At 42.7% G+C, this 21,293-nt stretch overlaps 1 protein-coding gene across 2 annotated transcripts in view; it reads left to right on the top strand.

The window, feature by feature from the left end:
- LOC137344474 (rho GTPase-activating protein 12-like) overlaps positions 1–21,293 on the top strand; it is a 232,881-nt gene that overhangs the window by 140,347 nt on the left and 71,241 nt on the right. For both annotated transcript variants that reach the window (XM_068007475.1, XM_068007467.1), the window contains 2 exons: positions 14,533–14,664; positions 18,264–18,347. In XM_068007475.1, coding sequence (XP_067863576.1) covers positions 14,533–14,664; positions 18,264–18,347 — 216 coding nt within the window. The remainder of the gene's footprint in view (positions 1–14,532; positions 14,665–18,263; positions 18,348–21,293) is intronic.

Raw genomic sequence — 21,293 nt, 5'->3', positions numbered from 1 at the left:
TATATCCCTTTGCAGACTCTTTGGGCTCGATTTTAGCGTTGGGTTTCCAGCGGGGGGGCGCCCCGAAAATCCCGATATCCAGCCACGTGACCGGATCGCGCCGAGATCCCGGCCACTTCCGGGTGCCGCGCTGACGTGCGGGGCTACGTGCGCAGGCCCCGCTGGTGGGAATCCCGCAGGCAATTAAAGCCAGCGGGGTTCCACTTGAGTGTACTTACCTTGCTTGTTGAGGTCATTAAATGAGCTGAAGCAGCTGTCAAAACAGGAAGTGTGGGATTTTAGGTTCAAGGCAGTGTGTTTCACACACTGGGGGAAACAGTCTCCCTTCAACCGGTCGTGTTCCAGCCAGCAGCCTGTGGCAGCTGCCAAGGTGCACTCCACAGCGGGTGGGAGAGCCCTCACCCACGCAGGAGGCCACCGCGTCACGTAGGGCAACCCCTGCCCTCCACCACCCCCCGCCAAGCCAGAGGACAGACCGACGTGAAACCGCAGCCCCAGTGCGAGGAACCACCTACCTACCCTGCACAATCCCTCAGACCAACACCTGCCAGATGGGTGGTGCGTTGACATCCTCGGAGGACGAACAGCATGACCAGCCCCAGCAGCCTCGCAGTCCACGCCGTCCACCTCTGACACGTGGAGCTCCACAACAGAGTGCTGTGACACATCCACCTGTACAGCAGGAGGGAGGGCTACCGCAGAGAGAGACGCGTCGCAGAGGGCACTACCCTCCGCACAGGGTCCACAGACCGAGGCGCAGCTCCCCGGACCTCTCTGAGCAGCAGTGCACACGGAGGCGCAGATTCACTCGACATGTAGTCATGGAGATCTGCAGGCTCTTTCATGCCGAGCTGCTCCTGGCTGGCCCCAGCACCATCTGCTTACCTGTCGCTGCCAAAGTCACCACTGCCCTCCACAACTTCTCCTCCGCATCCTTCCAGGGTGCAGCCGGGTACACCGCCGATGTCTCTCAGTCGTCTGCGCGGAAGAGCCCTGCAAATACACCTGCACCTACTCTGCAGTAACACAATGGGTGGCATCAGTGGTGGGTCCTCATAGTGATACCCAGGAGCGGGCATTATTGGACACAACGGACAGGATTCGCAGAGACATGGCAGTGGTGGAGCCAATATACTGTGTGATGTTTGTTGCTCTGAAATTCAATATAGGTAACACCCATGGCAAACCCTCAGACACCCTTGTGCATCCCCTTCATGCTCACGACACGTTTGCCGTACGCTGCCTACTGCACATATGCGATGCATACCCTGTGGCTGCAGCACAGGTGGTGGCAGGTTGAGTGAGGCTGGCCGTGAGAGAGATGCACGAGAGGGTGAGTATGGGATAGAGCCATGAGATTGTATGAGGATTGGGTTGCGTGTTAGTGGCGGGTGAGTACTGGCGAGGTGAGTAGGTGCAGGTAAGATGAGGATGGGGTTTGAGTGGGTATGAGGGGTGATGTGACAGAGTAGTGTTGGCGGTGCCGAAGGAGATGTGGGGTGGGGGCAGTGTTGTGGCAGACGGAGTGTAGGGGAAAGACTACGTGTTCTCATTGTGGCTGACCTACTGAGGTCATTGGAGCGCCTCCTGCACTGTATGCAGGTGGGCGATATGTTGGTGGTGCAGGTGACCCCCTCTGCCACCTCGAGCCAGGCCTTCTTGGTGGCAGAGGCAGGCCGCTTCCTCCCGCCCGCCGGGTGGAAGATCTCTGTCCTCCCCCTCCTCCTCACCCCATCTGATGATACCTGGGGTGAGGCATCATTAAACTGGGAGCAGCCTTCCCCCTGGGCTGCTCCATGCTGTAATTTGTTCCATTGGTTGCAGCATCTGTTAGTGGAGGACTGCCCCTTTAAGTAGAGAGCCTCCAGCTGACAGATCGTACTGCGCATGCGCAGCCCGCCCGACGCGCAGACCAGCAGCGCGGAGCCCGGAGGAGCAGGTAAGTGATTCCAATTAGTGCATTGCCTGCTACGATCGCGCGGGCAACCCACTAATTTCACCGGGCGCGGAGGCCACGCACCCGAAACCCAACCCGCTGGAAACCCACAGGCCTGCTAAAATCAGGCCCTTTATGTCCTCTTCACAACTTACTTTCCTACCTACCTTTGTGTCATCAGCAAATTTAGCAACCATACATTCGATCCCTTCATCCAAGTCATTAATATAGATTGTAAATACTTTAGGCCCAAGCACTGATGCCTGTGGCAGTCTACTCGTTACATCTTGCCAACCTGAAAATACCTACTCTCTGTTTCCTGTTAGCTAACCAATCCTTTATCCATGTTAATACGTTACCCCCCTACACCATGAGCTCTTATTTGTGTAGTAGCCTTTGATGTAGCACCTTGTCAAAAGCCTTCTGGAATCCAAGTACACCACATCCACAAGATCCCCTTTATCTACCTTGCTTGTTACTTCCTCAAAGAACTCTAATAAATTAGTCCAAAAAGATTTCCCTTACACAAAGCCGTGTTGACTCTGCCTGATTGCATTGAGATTTTCTAAGTGCCCTGCTATAACCTCCTTAACAATAGATTCTAGCATTTTCCCTATGACAGATGTTAAGCTAACTGGCCTGTAGAATCATAGAATCATAGAAGTTTACAACATGGAAACAGGCCCTTCGGCCCAACATGTCTATGTCGCCCAGTTTATACCACTAAGTTAGTCCCAATTGCCTGCACTTGGCCCATATCCCTCTATACCCATCTTACCCATGTAACTGTCCAAATGCTTTTTAAAAGACAAATTTGTACCCGCCTCTACTACTGCCTCTGGCAGCTCGTTCCAGACACTCACCACCCTTTGAGTGAAAAAATTGCCCCTCTGGACCCTTTTGTATCTCTCCCCTCTCACCTTAAATCTATGCCCCCTCGTTATAGACTCCCCTACCTTTGGGAAAAGATTTTGACGATCTACCTTATCTATGCCCCTCATTATTTTATAGACTTCTATAAGATCACCCCTAAACCTCCTACGCTCCAGGGAAAAAAGTCTCAGTCTATCCAACCTCTCCCTATAAGATTCCTTCTTTCTGTCTCCCTCCTTTTTTGAATAGAGGAGTTACATTTGCTATTTTCCAATCTGATGGGACACTTCCAGAATCTCGGGAATTTTGGAAAATTAATACCAATGCAATTACTATCTCTGCAGCCACTTCTTTTAAGACCCGAGGATGAAGTCCGTCAGGACCTGGAGAATTGTCAGCTTTTAGTTCGAATATTTTTTTCAGAACCCTTTCCCTGGTGATTGTAAATGTTTTAAGTTCCTCCATCCCTTTCACCTCTTGATTCACAATTATTTCTGTCAGGTTATTTGTATCCTCTGCAGTGAAGACGGACGCAAAATATCTGTTCAATTCATCCGCCATTTCCTTATTCTCCAGACTCACTCTCTAGGAACATAGGAACAGGAGTAGGCCATTCAGCCTCTCGTGCATGCTCCGCCATTTGATAAGATCATGGCTGATCTGTGATCTAACTCCATATACCTGCCTTTGGCCCATATCCCTTAATACCTTTGGTTGCCAAAAAACTATCTATCTCACATTTAAATTTAGCAATTGAGCTAGTATCAATTGCCGTTTGTGGAAGAGAGTTCCAAACTTCTACCACCCTTTGTGTGTAGAAATGTTTTCTAATCTCACTCCTGAAAGGTCTGGCTCTAATTTTTAGACTGTGCCCCCTACTCCTAGAATCCCCAACCAGCGGAAATAGTTTCTCTCTATCCACCCTATCTGTTCCCCTTAATATCTTATAAACTTCGATCAGATCACCCCTTAACCTTCTAAACTCCAGAGAATACAACCCCAATTTGTGTAATCTCTCCTCGTAACTTAACCCTTGAAGTCCGGGTATCATTCTAGTAAATCTACGCTGCACTCCCTCCAAGGCCAATATGTCCTTCCGCAGGTGCGGTGCCCAGAACTGCTCACAGTACTCCAGGTGCAGTCTAACCAGGGTTTTGCATAGCTGCAGCATAACTTCTGCCCCTCTCTAGAGGACCAATACTGACTTTACTTTTTTCCTTTTTAAATACCTGTAGAAACTCTTACTATTTGTTTTTATATTTCTAGCTAGCTTTCTCTCGTACTCGAATTTCTCCCTGCTTATTATTCTTTTAGTCATTCTTTGCTGTTTTTTATATTCTGTCCAATCTTCTGACCTGCCACTAATCTACTTGGAATTGTATGCTTTTTCTTTCAATTTGATACTATCTTTAACTTCCTTAGTTAGTCACGGATGGTACGCCCTTCCCCTAGAGTCTTTCTTTCTCACTGGAATGTATCTTTGCTGAGTGTTATGAAATATCTCATTAAATGTCTGCCATTGCATCTCTACTGACATATTTCTTAACCTAATTTCCCAGTTCACTTTAGCCAGTTTTGTCTTCATGCCCTCATAATTGCCCTTATTTAAGTTTAAAACACTAGCCTTAGACTTACTTTTCTCTCCCTCAAACTGAATGTGAAATTCAATCATATTGTGATCACTGCTACCTAGGGGCTCCTTTACAATGAGCTCATTAATTAATCCAGTCTCATTACACATTACCAGATCTAGAATAGCTTGCTCTCTGGTTGGCTGTCGAATGTGCTGCTTTAAGAAACTGTCCCAAAAGCACTCTATGAACTCATCTTCCAGGCTACCTTTGCCAACCAGATTCTTCCCATCTATATGTAGATTAAAATCACCCAGGTATGACCAAGTAATTTGTTTTTAGTAATGTTGTTGAGGGATAAATGTTGGCTAAGACACCTGGAGAACTCCCCCCTGCTCTTCTTTCTATAGTGCCATGGGATCTTTTAGATACACCTGAGAGAGCAGAGGGGGCTTCAATTTAATTTCTCATCTGAAAGACTGCACCTCCTGTAGTGCAGCATTCCCTCAGTACTGCACTGAAGTATCAGCCAAGATTATGTGCTTAAGTCTGTGAACCCACAACTTGCTGATTCAGATGCGAGAATACTACCTCTAAGACAAGACTGACAACTGAGAAACAGCAAGCAAATAGTAGCAATAAAACATCATATATTGACAACCGTTATTATGCTTAGCTAACCACTTTTTTAGTGGAAAAAAATATATAATTTGCAAGGGCTGTGCTATACTATGATATAAGTAATATAAATAACATACTTTTTCTTTTCTCATCATCTATGGAAACTATCTTTGCCTATCACTTTTTGAAGGTTACAGTCAGTCTAACTGATTTGAACAAGACATGTTTATAAATACTCTCTTTTTAAAAAAAAGTGAACAGAAATATATCTCTATGAAGGTTGCCAACAGACTCATGATTTGATCAAGGTGGGGTCATAAGTACCATCAAAAAATGACTAGGACCAAGCCTGTTTAAACAACAATTTTTCAAAAAATGTGCCAATCGAACATGTATGAATGAATCCCACAAGATGTGTGTAATACAATTGAATTGACTTGGACCCTCCCTTGGACATTAGGCACAAACAAATCAAGTAAAATTTGTAACAATTGTATCAAGTTAAGCTGAAATATGATTTCTTAGAGAAGCCAATACCATGTTAGATCTTAATTTTTATTGCAACAACTTCAATTTTAAAACAAAGAATACTTAACCAATATCTAAGTTTGAAAATGAATGCAGCCTTTATTAACCAGATACCACTGGATTAGATGCGTCAACAGATGTGCTAGTCTGGTGTAGTGTAGGAAGCATTCAGAACCTGTGATTTCCCAGTACAGTTAAATTTCCATTCTCAACTGCACTTCTGTAGGAATTAGTGATAGGTATGCACTTCCTACAGGAAGGAAGGAAAAGTTGGATTTCCAGTAACCGAACCATTTTTGCAAACCTCCCAGAAGTCGGTTATAGAGAGCATCGTTGGCCACTGCTTAGGATCAGGTCTAGGGACCTTCTGTTCTGGCAAAGGTACATAATGCAGATGGACTTTCAGAAGAAGGAAAAGCAGAGAAAATCCTGCATTTCATCTTCCATTACTAGAATAGTGAGATCAGGAACTCCTTTTGTGGGAAATCAAAGAAGTGAGTTTATGTCCCAACATTCTCCTTATTCATGACACCATGAGGCAGACTTTCTTTATTAAAAAGTAAGTATTTTCTCTGTTATTAACTGTTCTTTAGTCTGGTTTAAAAGAAAAAGCAAAAGTTCAGGTTTACATGTCATTTCAATCTAAGGCAAATATTTTTGCCAAGCAGAAGAAATAGTGAAACTTAGCCCTCAGTATACTAGTGCCACCCAGTGGCAGAAAATGGACTCTACATTTATTTTTCTTAGTAATGAAAATAGTAGTTCAAGCAAATCCTCATTAAGACTAACATTCCTCTAACAAGTGAGGTGTCATCCTAAAAGCCTCCTACCCCTTTCACCTCCAAGGGAAAAAAATCATTCTTCTTTACCTACTCAGTATTTAATTTGAAATATTAGGATGGATTTTTATCTCTGTTGTGCAAAGATGTGTTTAACATAGGAACAGGGATAGGCCATTCAGCCTCTCTAACCTGTTCTGTTCTATTAGATCACGGCTGATCTGTACCTCAACTCCATTTACCTGCATTTTCTTCACACCCATTAACATATATGGTGAAAAGCTGAGGCCCCAGTATAGTTCCTGGGAAACACCATTTCTCACTTCCCACCAATTAGAGAATGTTTCCTCTATCTCTACTCTGTCTCCTACCTCCCAACCAATTACTAACCCATGTCACAAAGTTACCTCCAATTCCCATCATTTTTGATCTCTTGTGCAATGCCTGCAAGACCTGGACAACATCCAGGCTTGGGCTCATAAGTGGCAAGTAACATTCGCGCCAGATAAGTGCCAGGCAATGACCATCTCCAACAAGAGAGAGTCTAACCACCTCCCCTTGACATTCAACGGCATTACCATCGCCAAATCCCCCACCATCAACATCCTGGGGGTCACCATTGACCAGAAACTTAACTGGACCAGCCACATAAATACTGTGGCTACGAGAGCAGGTCAGAGGCTGGGTATTCTGCAGCGAGTGACTCACCTCCTGACTCCCCAAAGCCTTTCCACCATCTACAAGGCACAAGTCGGGAGTGTGATGGAATACTCTCCAGTTGCTTGGATGAGTGCAGCTCCAACAACACTCAAGAAGCTCGACACCATCCAAGATAAAGCAGCCCGCTTGATTGGCACCCCATCCACCACCCTAAACATTCACTCCCTTCACCACCGGCACACTGTGGCTGCAGTGTGTACCATCCACAGGATGCACTGCAGCAACTCGCCAAGGCTTCTTCGACAGCACCTCCCAAACCCGCGACCTCTACCACCTAGAAGGACAAGAGCAGCAGGCACATGGGAACAACACCACCTGCACATTCCCTTCCAAGTCACACACCATCCCGACTTGGAAATATATCGCCGTTCCTTCATCGTCGCTGGGTCAAAATCCTGGAACTCCCTTCCTAACAGCACTGTGGGAGAACAGTCACCACACGGACTGCAGCGGTTCAAGAAGGCGGCTCACCACCACCTTCTCGAGGACAATTAGGGATGGGCAATAAATGCTGGCCTCGCCAGCGACGCCCACATCCTGTGAACGAATTTTTAAAAAAGTCCATATAGACCACATCCATAGACACTACCCTATCCACATGGCAGACCTCCTCAAAAAATTCAAGATGACTTGAATTCAAGATGACTTCACAAATCCATGCTGACTCTCTTTGATCAGCTCATACTTGACAGAGTACTCAGTCACTCTGTCTCTGATGATACATTGTAGTAACTTCCGCACAAGTGATATTAAACTGATAGGTCTGTAGTTACCTGGTTTCTCCATCCCTCCCTTCTTAAATAATGGAGTGACATTTTCAGTTTTCTAATCCATAGGCACAATTTCTGAATCTAGAGAGCTTTGGAAAATTATGACTTCTGCATCTCTAATTTCCTCACTTATTGCTTTTAAAACCCTAGGGTGGAAACCATCAGGTCCCATTATTTTCTCCATTATCATTTTTTTAAACTTGTATTACGTACACTAAGTTCCTTCCCTTGACTTATTTTTAGGTTCCCTTGAACTGCTGTTATTGTCCTCTTCACAGATACTATGTACTCATTTAACAATTTACCATTTCTTTTTTGTCCATTATAGTCTTGTCTGCTCCTGTCTTTAATGGGCCCACATTTCCCTTAACCACTCTCTTGCTCTTAATATTTATTAAAAACTTTCGCTGTTAACTTTGATATCCCTTGCAAGTTTTTTTTTCTATATTCCCTTTTTGCACCTCTGTTACTTTCTTTGTATCCCGTTGCTGCTTTTACTACCACTCACAGCCTGCTGCCTTTCCATTTTTCCTTGCATTTGTTTCTTTTAGCTTGATACTGTCTCTTACCTTGTTTGATTCCTATGGTTGTTGATGAGATAAACAAAAATTGTGTATTTAAGGATATTGCTCCTCAAAAAATTCAAAATATTTTTGTATGTTTAGCTTGCAGTGCTGCAGTGTGTCAACATGAAATGAATCATGTTTCTAATCATAAAAGACACCATATTTTTATAATACTTATTTGAATGTTAATAGCCGATCAGCTGGTGGCCACTTTAATTTATTTATTGCACTCTGAAAACTGACTGTATGGGTACCAGAAGTACCCTTCATTTATCTTCTGGATTAATATTACTGCTTAATTTGTGTTAACTGCCAAGTCCATATTGATGACAGAAAGACTTAACTTGGCTATGAGAAGGAGACAGATCTAATTATTTGTGATTATATGCCACATTACGGGTCTTGCAAACAAGGCTCTCACAGCTTGGCTTTGACCTGAAAGGAGGTAGATGACTGGAAACAGGTTTCTGAGAGCACAGCCTGATGCTTTTGAATCTTGCTGAGAGCAACAGCTGTATTTAATTGTGACCTTTTTGATATTCGTTTGACTCAATTTGGATCTCAAAGCAGAGAGTGGACATCAATGATTCTACTTTCGATAGCGGATTTCTGCTTCACTGGGTAGTTCACAAGCGGAGCTGGCGGGAACACCCAAGCCCTGGCAACATTCTTGTAAATCTTCTCTGCACTCTCTCCGGAGCAATTACGTCCTTCCTGTAATGTGGTGAACAGAACTGCGCACAATACTCCAGCTGTGGCCTTACCAGCGTTTTATACAGTTCCATCATTACATCCCTGATTTTGTATTCTATACCTCGGCTAATAACGGAGAGCATTCCGTGTGCCTTCTTCACAACCTTATCTACCTGTACTGCCACCTTCAGGGACCTGTGCACATGCACTCCAAGGTCTCTCATTTGCTTTACCCTCTCAATATTCCGGTTTACTGTGTATTCCCTTTTACTGTTTGCCCTCCCTCAGTGCATTACCTCACACTTCTCCGGGTTGAACTCCATTTGCTACTTTTCCGCCCACTCCACCAACCCATTGATATCTTCTTGGAGTCTACAGCTATCCTCTTCATTATCAACTACAAGGCCAATTTTTGTGTCATCTGCAAATTTGCCAATCATGCCCCCTACATTCAAGTCCAAATCATTAATATATACCACAAGCAGCAAGGGCCCCAACACTGAGCCCTGTGGCACACCACTGGAAACGGATTTCCATTCGCAAAGATACCCATCGACTTTTACCCTTTGTTTCCTGTTACTGAGCTAATTTTGGATCCAATTCGCCACATTTCTCTGTATCCCATGGGCTTTTATCTTTCTGACCAGTCTGCCATGTGGGACCTTGTCAAATGCCTTACTAAAATCCATGTAGACAACATCCACTGCACTACCCTCATCAATCCTCCTTGTCACTTCCTCAAAGAATTCAATCAGATTTGTAAGGCATGACCTTCCCTTGAACAAATCCATGCTGACTACTCCTGATTAAACCATGCCTTTCCATGTGACAGTTTATCCTTTCAGTATTGATTCTAATAGTTTGCCCACCACCAAGTTAAGACTGACCGGCCTATAATTGTTTGGCCTTTCCCTCGTACCCTTTTTAAACAATGGTACAGTCTTCCAGTCCTCCGGTAACCTCCCCTGTATCTAGTGAGGATTGGAAAATGATCCTCTGAGCATCCGCTATTTCCTCCCTGGCTTCCTTCAATAGCCTAGGAGTTGGTGACTTATCAACTTTCAAGGATTCCAGTCCCTCTGGTACTTCCTCTCTCGTTATGTTTACCTTATCCAATATTTCACACCTCTCCTCTTTAACTACTACGTCCGGATCATCCCTTTCCTTTGTGAATACGTAGACAAAATATTCATTTAAAACCCTAACCACATCCTCTGCTTCTACACACAAGTTACCCTTATCATCCCTGATCGGTCCCACCTTTTCCTTAGCTATCCTCTTGTTCTTAATGTACTGATAAAACATCTTTGGGTTTTCTTTAATCTTACTAACTAATATTTTTTCATGCCCTCTCTTTGCTTTCCTTATTTCCTTTTTTACGTCATCCCTGTGCTTTCTATACTCCTCTAGGCTTTCTGCAGTATTTAGTTTTCTGTGACAATCATAAGCTTTCTTTTTTTGCTTTATCTTGCCCCGTATACTTCTAGACAACCAGGGGGCTCTAAATTTGGCAGTGCCACCCTTTTTCTTTGAGGGGACTTGTCTGCATTGTACCCGTAGAATTTCACTTCTTAGTGCCTCCCACTGGCTTGCCACTGATTTCTCCTCAAGTAGTTGTGCCCAGTCCACTTCTGCCCAATCACCTCTTAGTTCTGTAAAATTTAGGCAGATATTCATCTGGAATTATGAAACTCTCCAGAAAGCTTTAATGTAGGTTCCCTAAAATGTACAAAAATTATAAACTAATATTAGCCATTTTGAAATGCAGAATTGAGAACCATGCTAATCATTCATCAACCTATAAGGATCAGTGAAATGTACCTCAGTTATTAATGGAAACCAGTCCTTCCAGTCATACGGCTCGATTTTCGCACCCCCGAGCGGGTGCGTTCGCGGCGGGGGGGCTGCGAAAATCGGGGATTGGAGCCTGGCCCTAACCCATCCACTTCCGGGTTCCCCAGTGACGCGCTGACAAGCGCGCGCAGCCCCCGCATGTGGGACTCCCGCCAGCAATTAAAGCTGGTGGGGTGCCATTAAAGTACTCATTAAGGTATTTCAGGTCATTTACAGACCTGATTAACATAACATTTTAGGAGGGGTGGGATTTCGAAATGAACTGAGACTGTTTCCTGTACTGGGGGAAACACACCCAGTTCAAATGGACGTGTGGCAGCTGCAAAGGTCCATTTGACAGGTGGGGGGGGGTGGGGGGAGACCCTCACTCATTGTAGGAGGCCACTTTGTCACTTTGGACGAAGTTTGGCCTCCACCACCCTCCTCCTAACAATAAAATTCACCAACTTGCACACTTCCTCGGTGTCCAGACACATGTATCTACCTTGCGGACCCCCTCAAATGTACATCTTCTGGATGGGGGCCGCCGTAGCTGCAGTCATGACCTCCTCGGAGGACGAACAGCATCACCGGCCACGCCGTCCACCTCTGATACGTGGAGCCCCACAACACAGTGCTGTGACACATCCACCTGCACAGCAGGAGGGAGGGCAACTGCAGAGAGAGATGCGTCGCAGAAGGCACTACCCTCGCCACAGGGTCTACACACTGAGGCCCAGCTTCCTGGACCTCTGAGCAGCAGTGCACACGGAGGCTCAGAGTCACTCGACATGTAGTTGTGGACTTCTGCAGCCTCCTTCATGCCGAGCTGCTCCTGGCTGGCCCGAGCACCATCTTCTTACCTGTCGCTGTCAAAGTCACCACTGCCCTCAACAACTTCTCCTCCGCATCCTTCCAGGGTGCCACCGGGGACATTGCCGATGTCTCTCAGTTGTCTGCACAAAAGAGCCCTGCAAATACACCTACACCCACTCTGCAGTGACACAATGGGTGGCATCAGTTGTGGGTCTTCATTGTGATCCTCAGGAAAGGGCATTATTGCACAGACCAGACGAGGCCGCTTCCTCCCGCCCGCCGAGGGGAAGATCTCTGTCCTCCCCCTCCTCCTCACCCCAACCAATAATACCTGGGTACTCCCTTAACACTCTCTGTTCCTGAGATTTTTTTCAATTATAATCTCTTATACCTGATATCATTCTAGTAAATCTTCGCTGTATCCTTTCCATAGCTCAAATATCCTTTCTGTAATGTGAACTGCACACATTACTCCCCATTCTGGTCTAACTAATGTAGTGTTCAAATTGATGATCGCTTCCTTGCTTTTATATCCAGTGCCCTTATGTATAAAAACTAGAATTTTGTTTACCCTGTTTGTGGCCTTTTCTAACCTGAACTCCCATCTTTTAAGACCTATGCACCTAGATCTCTTTTTCCACTCTTAAGAGTCTAACTCCTTTCATAATTTTTTTCTCCAAAAATATCCTACTTCACATCTCTCTTCATGCTTTGGACTTAATGACTTCTATGAAGCCAAACACTATTGACCTTAAAATGCATGTACAGCTTACTATAGTGCAGAAATTTATTGCTAGAGAATGTAAGACTTATAGTAAGTACATTACAGGAATCGAACAGACAGCTTAGTAAGCAGTAATGTTTCATACATGTCTATGTAGACATTGACTCTTTCAGACCCATTGTCCACTTGTCCACTTTTGTTGATGAAGCTCAGCAAGGATTCAAACATCGCATGTCTGTGTTCCCTTCCCTCTGATTCTTGTTCCTGTTTGAATTTTGCACCATTTTGAGACTCGTGCTTACCACCAATTACCTGCCCACCAATTCAAGTGCAGCACAACCAGGCTCCTGCTGTGCAGGGGAAGTAGTACAGGACAGACACATGAAGAACCAGATGTGTGTAAATAAACACCTGCTTCATGTGAATGGAATTTCTTAAATTGCTTTCAAATACTGCATTTGAACTGTTAGTTTATGAGGCTCTTTGAAAAAGCCTGTAGCTAGAGGCTGATTGTGTCCTGATGTTTCCATTTAAGAACGGAAGCAAAAAGATATATTGTAAAATTGATGATTTCTACTCTGCTTAAAACCATATTTAAGATTTTTTTTAGCGGGAAGAAAAATGTATTTTGTAAACAGTGAATGCCATATATTTTAAGATAATTTTCTATTGAGAAAACTAGATGAAGGGCCATGACCCTTAAAATGAAATACTACTATACATGCCAACTGTCAGTGCTTTTCATGATCAGTATCTATTTGTCCATGTTTACCTGGAGATTCAAACATCCCACGCTCTGCAGAGGCTGGCTTATAAGCCATAGCAGCCCATTTTGTAATATGAATGCACTGCCATTTCCATTTGACTTTCTCACTCAGCGGGACAGATGGAAGTGAGGATCGGGATCAGACTTCCTTTGTATCATAGCTGTAGATAAGGCAAGGGTTACAACTTCAAAGTTAAATTATTGTTTGGTTGATATGAATTAATAAGATTTTGAGGGTCTAAGGGAAGGATTTTTGTCGCTTTTGCAGCAGCTGAGGTGAGGCATTATGATTTCTACACACGTTATTTGTGTCTTAGCTGTCGGAAATGGAAGTGGATGAAAGGCAAAGAAAAAAGCCTGATGATGGTGAAGTCTCCCATGTCCCTTAAGTGTTAGCAGTGAAGGACTCACCACTTCAAGGTGCAGTAGAAGGGGTATGGTGGGCAATGCATCTAGTGTCCTTTTTTCCAGCTGATCTCTGAGCACAAGTGCCAAAAGCACTCTGCAAGCGCCAGAGAGTAGAATTGAGTAGAATGGGCCTAAACTCTCGAGTTCAAAAGAATGAGAGGTGATCTCATTCAACATATAAGATTCTGAGAGGGCTTGACAGGGTAGATGCTGAGAGGCTGTTTCGCCTGGGTGGAGAGTCTAGAACTAGGGGGCATGGTCTCTGGATAAGGGGTCAGCCAATTAGGACTGAGATGTGGAGCAATTTCTTCACTCATAGGATTGTGAATCTTTGGAATTCTCTACCCCAGAGGGCTGTGGCTGCTCAGTGGTTGAATATATTCAAGGCTGAGATAGATAGATTTTTGGACTCTAAGGGAATCAAAGGACATGGGGATTCGGCGGGAAAGTGGAGTTGAGGTCGAAGATCAGCCATGATCTTATTGAATGGCGGAGTAGGCTCGAGGGGTCGTATGGCCTACTCCTGCTCCTATTTCTTATGTTCTTATAGAGAGGACAAGCTGGAACTGGCTGGCTACACATTATGGGGAGATGGATGCAGCACCTGCACATGACTGCCTCGTGTCCCAGAGCTGTTTCAAGCTGTAGGGTGACATCTCTCACCCCACCAGACGTAGCTACTGCTTGGGCACTGAGCACACAATGGCGGCAGGAGAGAAAGGTTAAGTTACAAAAGCCATCTGATGTCTCACTGCAACTTCAGTATAATAATTTTTTCCACGTGTCGTAGGCCTATATTCAGGGCCATTTTTGAATTAACATTTTTCTGTCCGTGTCAGAATTATTGAAGCTATTTGGTCAGCTTTTGCTCGTTTTTGTAGATTGGCATGCATGTTGTTTGCATTATAATGTTTTTTTTTATTACTAGTACAACATCACAGCAAAGCAACAAGAAGTTGTTAGTAAAAGCAGAAGCCTGGACCGGAAGCCAGCTGAGCCTTTAGTATTGACAAATTGGCGACATAGCACTTATGGAGTTGGGCAATTGGACCTTGAAAAGGTAGGAAATTGCACCTTAAACCGCACCCTGTTAAATAAGCTATCATTCCTTTTGGTTAGTACATAAAACTGCTGATACGAACATACATGATGGTTAATTCAGAATGGTGGCTCTGTATAACGTACTTACATTGCTGTCTGTGGAGCATTGTTGTGTACATGTTTATTGCTGCATTTGCTGACAGAACAATAGCGATTACACTTCAAAATTAATTGTTTGTGAAGCACTCTGACTCAGGAGGATGTGATAAGGCACTATATAAATGGATCTTTCTTTTTTCATCTGTCCTGTAATTTGGGCAGAAATATCTTAGTGATACAAAAGCAAAATACTACGGATGCTAGAATTCTGAAAGTAAATCAGGAAATGCTGGAAATACGTAGCAGGTCAGGCAGCATCTGTGGAAGGAGAAAAAGAGTTAACATTTCAGGCCGATGACCTTTCATCAGAACTCAAAGGTCATCGACCTGAAACGTTAACTCCTTTATCTCTTCACAGATGCTGCCTGACCTGCTGAGTGTTTCCAGCGTTTTCTGCCTCAGTAATAGTTGTCTTTGTATCTTACTTTTCTTTGCAACACAATATTTAAAGAATTAAATTAACTTATTTAGAACTGAGAGTAACCTTGGTTGTGGATGAAGTTGCTTACATTCTGCTAAATGGAATGCTAGGTATAGTGAAACCTGTACAAACGATCACCTGCAAAAAACAGACACTTACTGACAGTCCCATATAACTTACGTTGTAATAGATACAAGCTGAACCTTGAAACCAAGGACACTCTCAAATTACGAACTATGGAGCACCTTCAATGCACCAAGTCCATTTACTACTTAAAGCAAGCGCGAGGCGGCAATGGGTGAAAGAAACGGCATTTTATCCAGCATCCATAGCGACTGAGAAACCGCTCAATCTTTGGGGTGGCCTGAAATCATGGAGGGGTGCTTGAAATCATGAGTGGGGGGGGGGCCTGAAATTGCGGGCGGCTGAAATGTTGGGAGGGGGAATGGGGACTCAGGAGAGAGGGAGAATGGGGGCTGAAGGAGAGGGAGTCTAGGGAATGGGGGAGAGGGAGACTGGAGAATCGGGGGAATGGGGGAGAGGGAGAGATGGAGACTCAGAGAGGGAGACTGGGGAATAGAGGCTTGGGGGAGAGATGGAGACTGGGGAATGGGGGCTGGGGGAGAGGGAGAGTGGGGAATGGGAGCTTGGGGGAAGAGATGAAGACTGGAGAATAGGGACTGGGGAGAGAGAGATGGAGAGATTGGTTTGCTCTTTTCCCTGCCCTCCATATCCCCTCTTTCCCGCCTTGGGTTTCACCTCTTCGCCTGCTCACGGGTGGCCTCCTGGTTCTTGGAACTTCTCACACAACAGCTGCTGGCGCAAAACCACAGATAAAGATTCTCAACTACAGTGGACCCAACCTTTATAAGGTAAATCCAATAACATTTGTAGAAGTCATGTGATCTGATGTCATATGATCTGATGTCGTGCGATCTGACATCATGTGATCCGACGTCACATGGTCATATGTCGTGTTCAGAACATCACATGATCAAACCTCCAGTAATGCATCCAACCAGAGTTGGTCACCCTACTCCACCAGTACGTCAGGTACTAATAAGCTGCTAACAGCCCCCTACTCACCCCTCAGCACATCAAACATTTGCAGCTGCAGCACATGGAGGGACAGGGGTCTGCAGGACATTAATTCCCCCCATTTTGGCTGGGATCTCCCTGTCACTCTGGCCCTACAACAGCCATCTTGCCCTGTGCAGGCTGCCAATGTAGCAGATCCCAGGATCAGGACATCCCTCCCTCAGTGAAAAAGGACCCCGGGATGGCAATGAATTGGGAAACACAACAAACAGAAATCACATCCTGCTGGCGGGGCTCCAGAATTAGGCACGATCCCAGGTGAGTGCGAAAAAAGGGAGGTGCAGCCAATATTTGGCTCATCTGGTTTATTGTACATACAATGACCATTTTGAAAATAAGGACACAGCAAATAAAGGACACCTGATGCAAGTCTCTTAGGTGTCCCTAATTTACAGGTTTCACTGTATATACATTCAAAATGGTCTCACAACAGGTGTGATGCAGAATTTCATAGAAACACCACAGCACAAAAACATGGCAAAACAAATCACTGGATTGTATTGGATATTACTTCATCTCTGCAAAATTCAGTGTCAGTAAGAAAGTGTAACTTAAAAACAAAATTATGGCTGGGCAAAAAACTAAAATTTAATGAAAATGTTGGTGTCTTTAAAATTTTATGAAGCACCAACACATTGTACGTAAAGTGATAGGATATAGGATCACGTGTGTGATTTTTTTTTTCATATATTGATTTTAGCTATGCTATCTGAGATTGAATCTGCCCTTACCCACTCGACTGTCAGGGGAAGTGATAAAAAGCATTTTAACTGTTGCATTCCCAAACAAGTTTCAGTACTTTTTCATAATACAAATGAACCATATTCAGCTTCAACAAAATGGCTTTGGGATATTTCAAATCTATATACATTCACAGGTGAAACAAATTAATTTGGGAAATTTAACAAAAGCACATTCTATTTGAAATAGCTACATAGTAATAAAAAAACAAGCATTTATTTCAGTGAAAAATGTAAAATTTCTTTATCATATAATTTGTAGCTATAATTTTATTCTAATTTTTTAATAGTATATTTTAATTGTATATTTTTAATAGTTCAAATGGCTTAAATGTATTTTGTGCTTTACAAAAATAGTCACAGTGTATTTAAACACTGCACTGCATTTTTAATTGAATCTAAATTTTATACAAATGTAGAGCACAATGTTGAAAATTCCAGGACTTTAGGACTTTAAGAATAAGAAATTTGTATAAGTATTGTAAATTTTCAAATATACACCCAATCATAGTGTATGCTAAAGCACACATTCATACTGTTTCTCACTCTTTGAGCTGCATATTGTTCGAGTAAAAATGTTAATATTTCTGTATCTGTACAGTACACATCCCACAGTTTTGGATTTTTGGGGGAAAGAAATACATTATACTTGAAGATTTGCAATAACCCCATGTAAGATAAATTCTGAATTAGACAGCAGGTTTATAAAGGTATGATTTGACAGTACAATAATTGAAAAAAAGTTCTGTAATAACCCTATACTTCTAATTAAAATAGTAAATAAATTTGAAGTACTGTTTTATAATTGTAACCCACTCTATATCTGTTCTCATAATTTCCAGTTATGATCGAAGAAAATGGCTGTTTTTTTCCCCACTAAAGGGTTTTAATATTATGGAGGAAAGTATTTTAAAATACCTATGACATTTTGACATTGAGTATTTTCTAGTAAATAGTGGACTAAATAATTAATCATTAGAAATCATTTAAAAATTTATAAACTGATGAGATCAGGCAGGGAAAAAATAAAAACAAATGCTTATATGGTGATTGACTTCACCGATTACTGGAGTAGTTGTCAATCCTTTATTTAAGTTTATTTGAGAATGATTCAAGTTCTTTCTGAATTTGTACATCAGTATTGTCTCAGTAAACTGAAGATATATGAGTAACCAATGAGAAACATTTTGATTTTTCTAGTTCACTTCAAAAAAGCACAAGCGCAATTCCTCTGAACATCTCTGTGCTCCATCATCGTATTTGTATTCGCAGCATTCTGATCAAGTTAGTATTTTATTTTAATATAAATTATCCTGCAATAGCAATCAAACTATTTCTTTTTCTAAGTGCAAATGTATCTCTTAAATTTGTATTAACTATAATATTTGATTAGAGCTAGTCTTAACAAAATTAATGCCCTTTTATTAATAGCACTTCATTACAAATAAGCTTTCAACACCTCTTGATCTGGTGTTTACATTGTGATTGGATATTTCTCATTATGATTTGGTGTGATTGAATCTACAAAGATCTGATTAGTGCAGTTCATTGCAGTAATAATAACAGATATATTGCAATGAGTATTTCAGTTTGAATTTCTGGCATAGTGAGTGACAATCAAGTTGGTATTTTTTCTGTCTCTGAAGCAGAAATGTCATCGATATAGCAATTGTATAAGTTTTATGAGCTGAGTGTACAGGAGATTGTTAAGCTGTGCCTTGTGCTTGAGGCTAACTTTGTTTTGCTATTGGGAACACATTGCATTTGAAAGCATTTGTGTATGAGAATGGAATTAATGTATTTTCCCCCAATTCCCGACTACGTTCTAGTAATGTAGGGAAATTTCAGCAGGTTTTGAGTTATTATGTCATTGCATAGCATTTATATGTGCCATTCTTATGCATGCTAATTAGAATTGTGCTGGAGCGTGTAGAAATTAATCCTTGTTTACTAGCTTGTGCTGCATGATGTATTGTACTGAAATTGCTAATTCATGCTTTTTTACAGTTTTTACGGTCTTTCTTGAAGTTGAGTTGATTCTTTCTTGGATTATTTACTCCTTTGTAAATAATATATGTATTTTTCTTTGTGTCCACAATTTGCACAGTTATGTAATTTTTGAATTCCAGCAAAATAAAAAAAACTTCCTATTTAACTCTTTATTGTAATGCAGCTATATGGTTATGATATAGCTTACAAGTAATTTGACTGGATTAATTGTATGTAGAATTAATTTACTGTGTACTTCATTGTAATGAGGTTACAGTAAATTCCCTTGTTATTAGAATTTTGAGTTGTCAAGCAAATAAAAATACTTTGTGAAGTAGAATTTAATGTTTTATAATCCAATTTTCCTTTAACTTCATAACTTGCAAGTAATGCATTAAATGGCTTGATCGAAATTTGACTCACAGATGGTGATTTCTTCCCTCGCACTGAGGCCTCCCAGCCTGGCTACACGTTCCCTGTGCAAGACATTGCATCAGCAGTGTGGCTGTCATTATGAGGTCCCATCTCAACCTGTCCTCTTTTATAACTCACACTTTTTTGAAAGTCATTGAATTACCACCCTCCCAATTCCCCTAGAAACTTCTTCACTTCATCTAGCATCTGCACAAGTGACTCCTCATTCTTAGTGATTTCAATCTTCGTTTATAACTCCCCTAGCCCCTCCCCCATTTTGTCAGCACTCTGCAGGATGTATTGCAGCAACTAACCAAGGTTACTTTAACAGCACCTCCTTGCCCTGTGACCTCTACCACCAAGAACAACAAGAGTAGCAATGCTGTGGAAGTACCATCACCTCCAGGTTCCCTTCCAAATCACAAGCCATTCTGACTTGGTCAGAATCCTGGAATTCACATTGTGGGAGCACCATCACTATAAGGACTGCAGCCGATCAAGGAGAGGACTGACCACCATCTTCTCAAGCCAATTAGGAATGGGCAATAATTGCAGCCTTGCACACATCTCCGACATCCAAGAACAAATATAAAAATGTAGAAAAGTGTGAAGTGATATATTTTGGAAATAATAGGGAAAGGAAATATATCTTAACTGGCAACATTTTAAAAGGAGCAGCAGGACCTCGGTATACAAATACACAAGTCATAAAAGGTGTAACAAGGTCATAAAAAAGGCAAACAAAATCCTTTGTTTTGTGTCCAGTAGATATAAATTACAAATGTAGAGAGGTAATGTTGATTGTGTGCAACAACTTAAGCTGCAGTTGGAGTACTGTGTACAGTTTTCAGCATTCCATTGTAGAAAATAGAAGCAATGGGAAAAGTTCATTCACTAATGTCACTCGAACTGAAAAGATTAACTGGTGATCTGCTGGATGTCTTAAAGATTATGAAGAGTTATGATAAGCAATTGTTTCCAGTGGTTGGGAATAAGTAACGAACAGACACATGTAAGATAACCATAAAATCAATTAAATGGGTGGTTAAAAATGGTGGCTAGAATCTAGAATTCTTTGCCATAAACCATTGTTGAAACAGAGTTCATACATTATTTGAAAAGGGAATTAGGCTGTAGTTTGACTAGTTGGCTCATACAGAGAAAAACACCAACGCAGACTCGATAGACCCAATAGCCTGTTTCTGTACTATAATATTCTGATTCTCTTACATCTAGCCCCCTCCCCACTGTCCTCACCAAACTCATATCTTCAATGAAACACGCCTCCTTCGCTCTTGATTCCCTTCCCACCCAGTTCCTTACCAAACAAGTACCTCTCCTCAGCACATTGGTTGCAGACATTGTCAGTGGAGTGCGTTACTCAAAAGCCCACTGTCCTCTCCAAGGTCCTTGAATATGTTGGCACCACTGAGCTCCCATGCCACTTCCTGATTGAATCACTTCAGTGTAGTCACCACGGCCATTCTTTCTGACTGCAATCATGGTATGCTACTTTCTTGACTTGTTCAACGTTGTCGGGCACCCCATCTTCTATTATCTCTCCTCTGTGGTTTACCTCCACAGTGCTGCCCTCATTTGGTTAAACTTCTGCCTGCTCCTACACAGTCATCATATCGCCTGCGATGGTTTCTCCTCCCACCGCTGCACAGTCATTTCTGTGTGCCCAAGATCTATCCTTGGCGCCTTTCATTTCATTGTCTATTTGCTGCTGCTTCATATTATCCATAGGAATGGTGTCAACTTCATACTTACGCTGGCACCACCCAAGCTTTACCTCTCTGCCATCACCCAATTCTATGACCACCT

This window comes from Heptranchias perlo, chromosome 2 (assembly GCF_035084215.1).
Source record: "Heptranchias perlo isolate sHepPer1 chromosome 2, sHepPer1.hap1, whole genome shotgun sequence".
Lineage (NCBI taxonomy): Eukaryota > Metazoa > Chordata > Chondrichthyes > Hexanchiformes > Hexanchidae > Heptranchias > Heptranchias perlo.
This window is presented reverse-complemented; position numbering and strand designations above follow the sequence as displayed.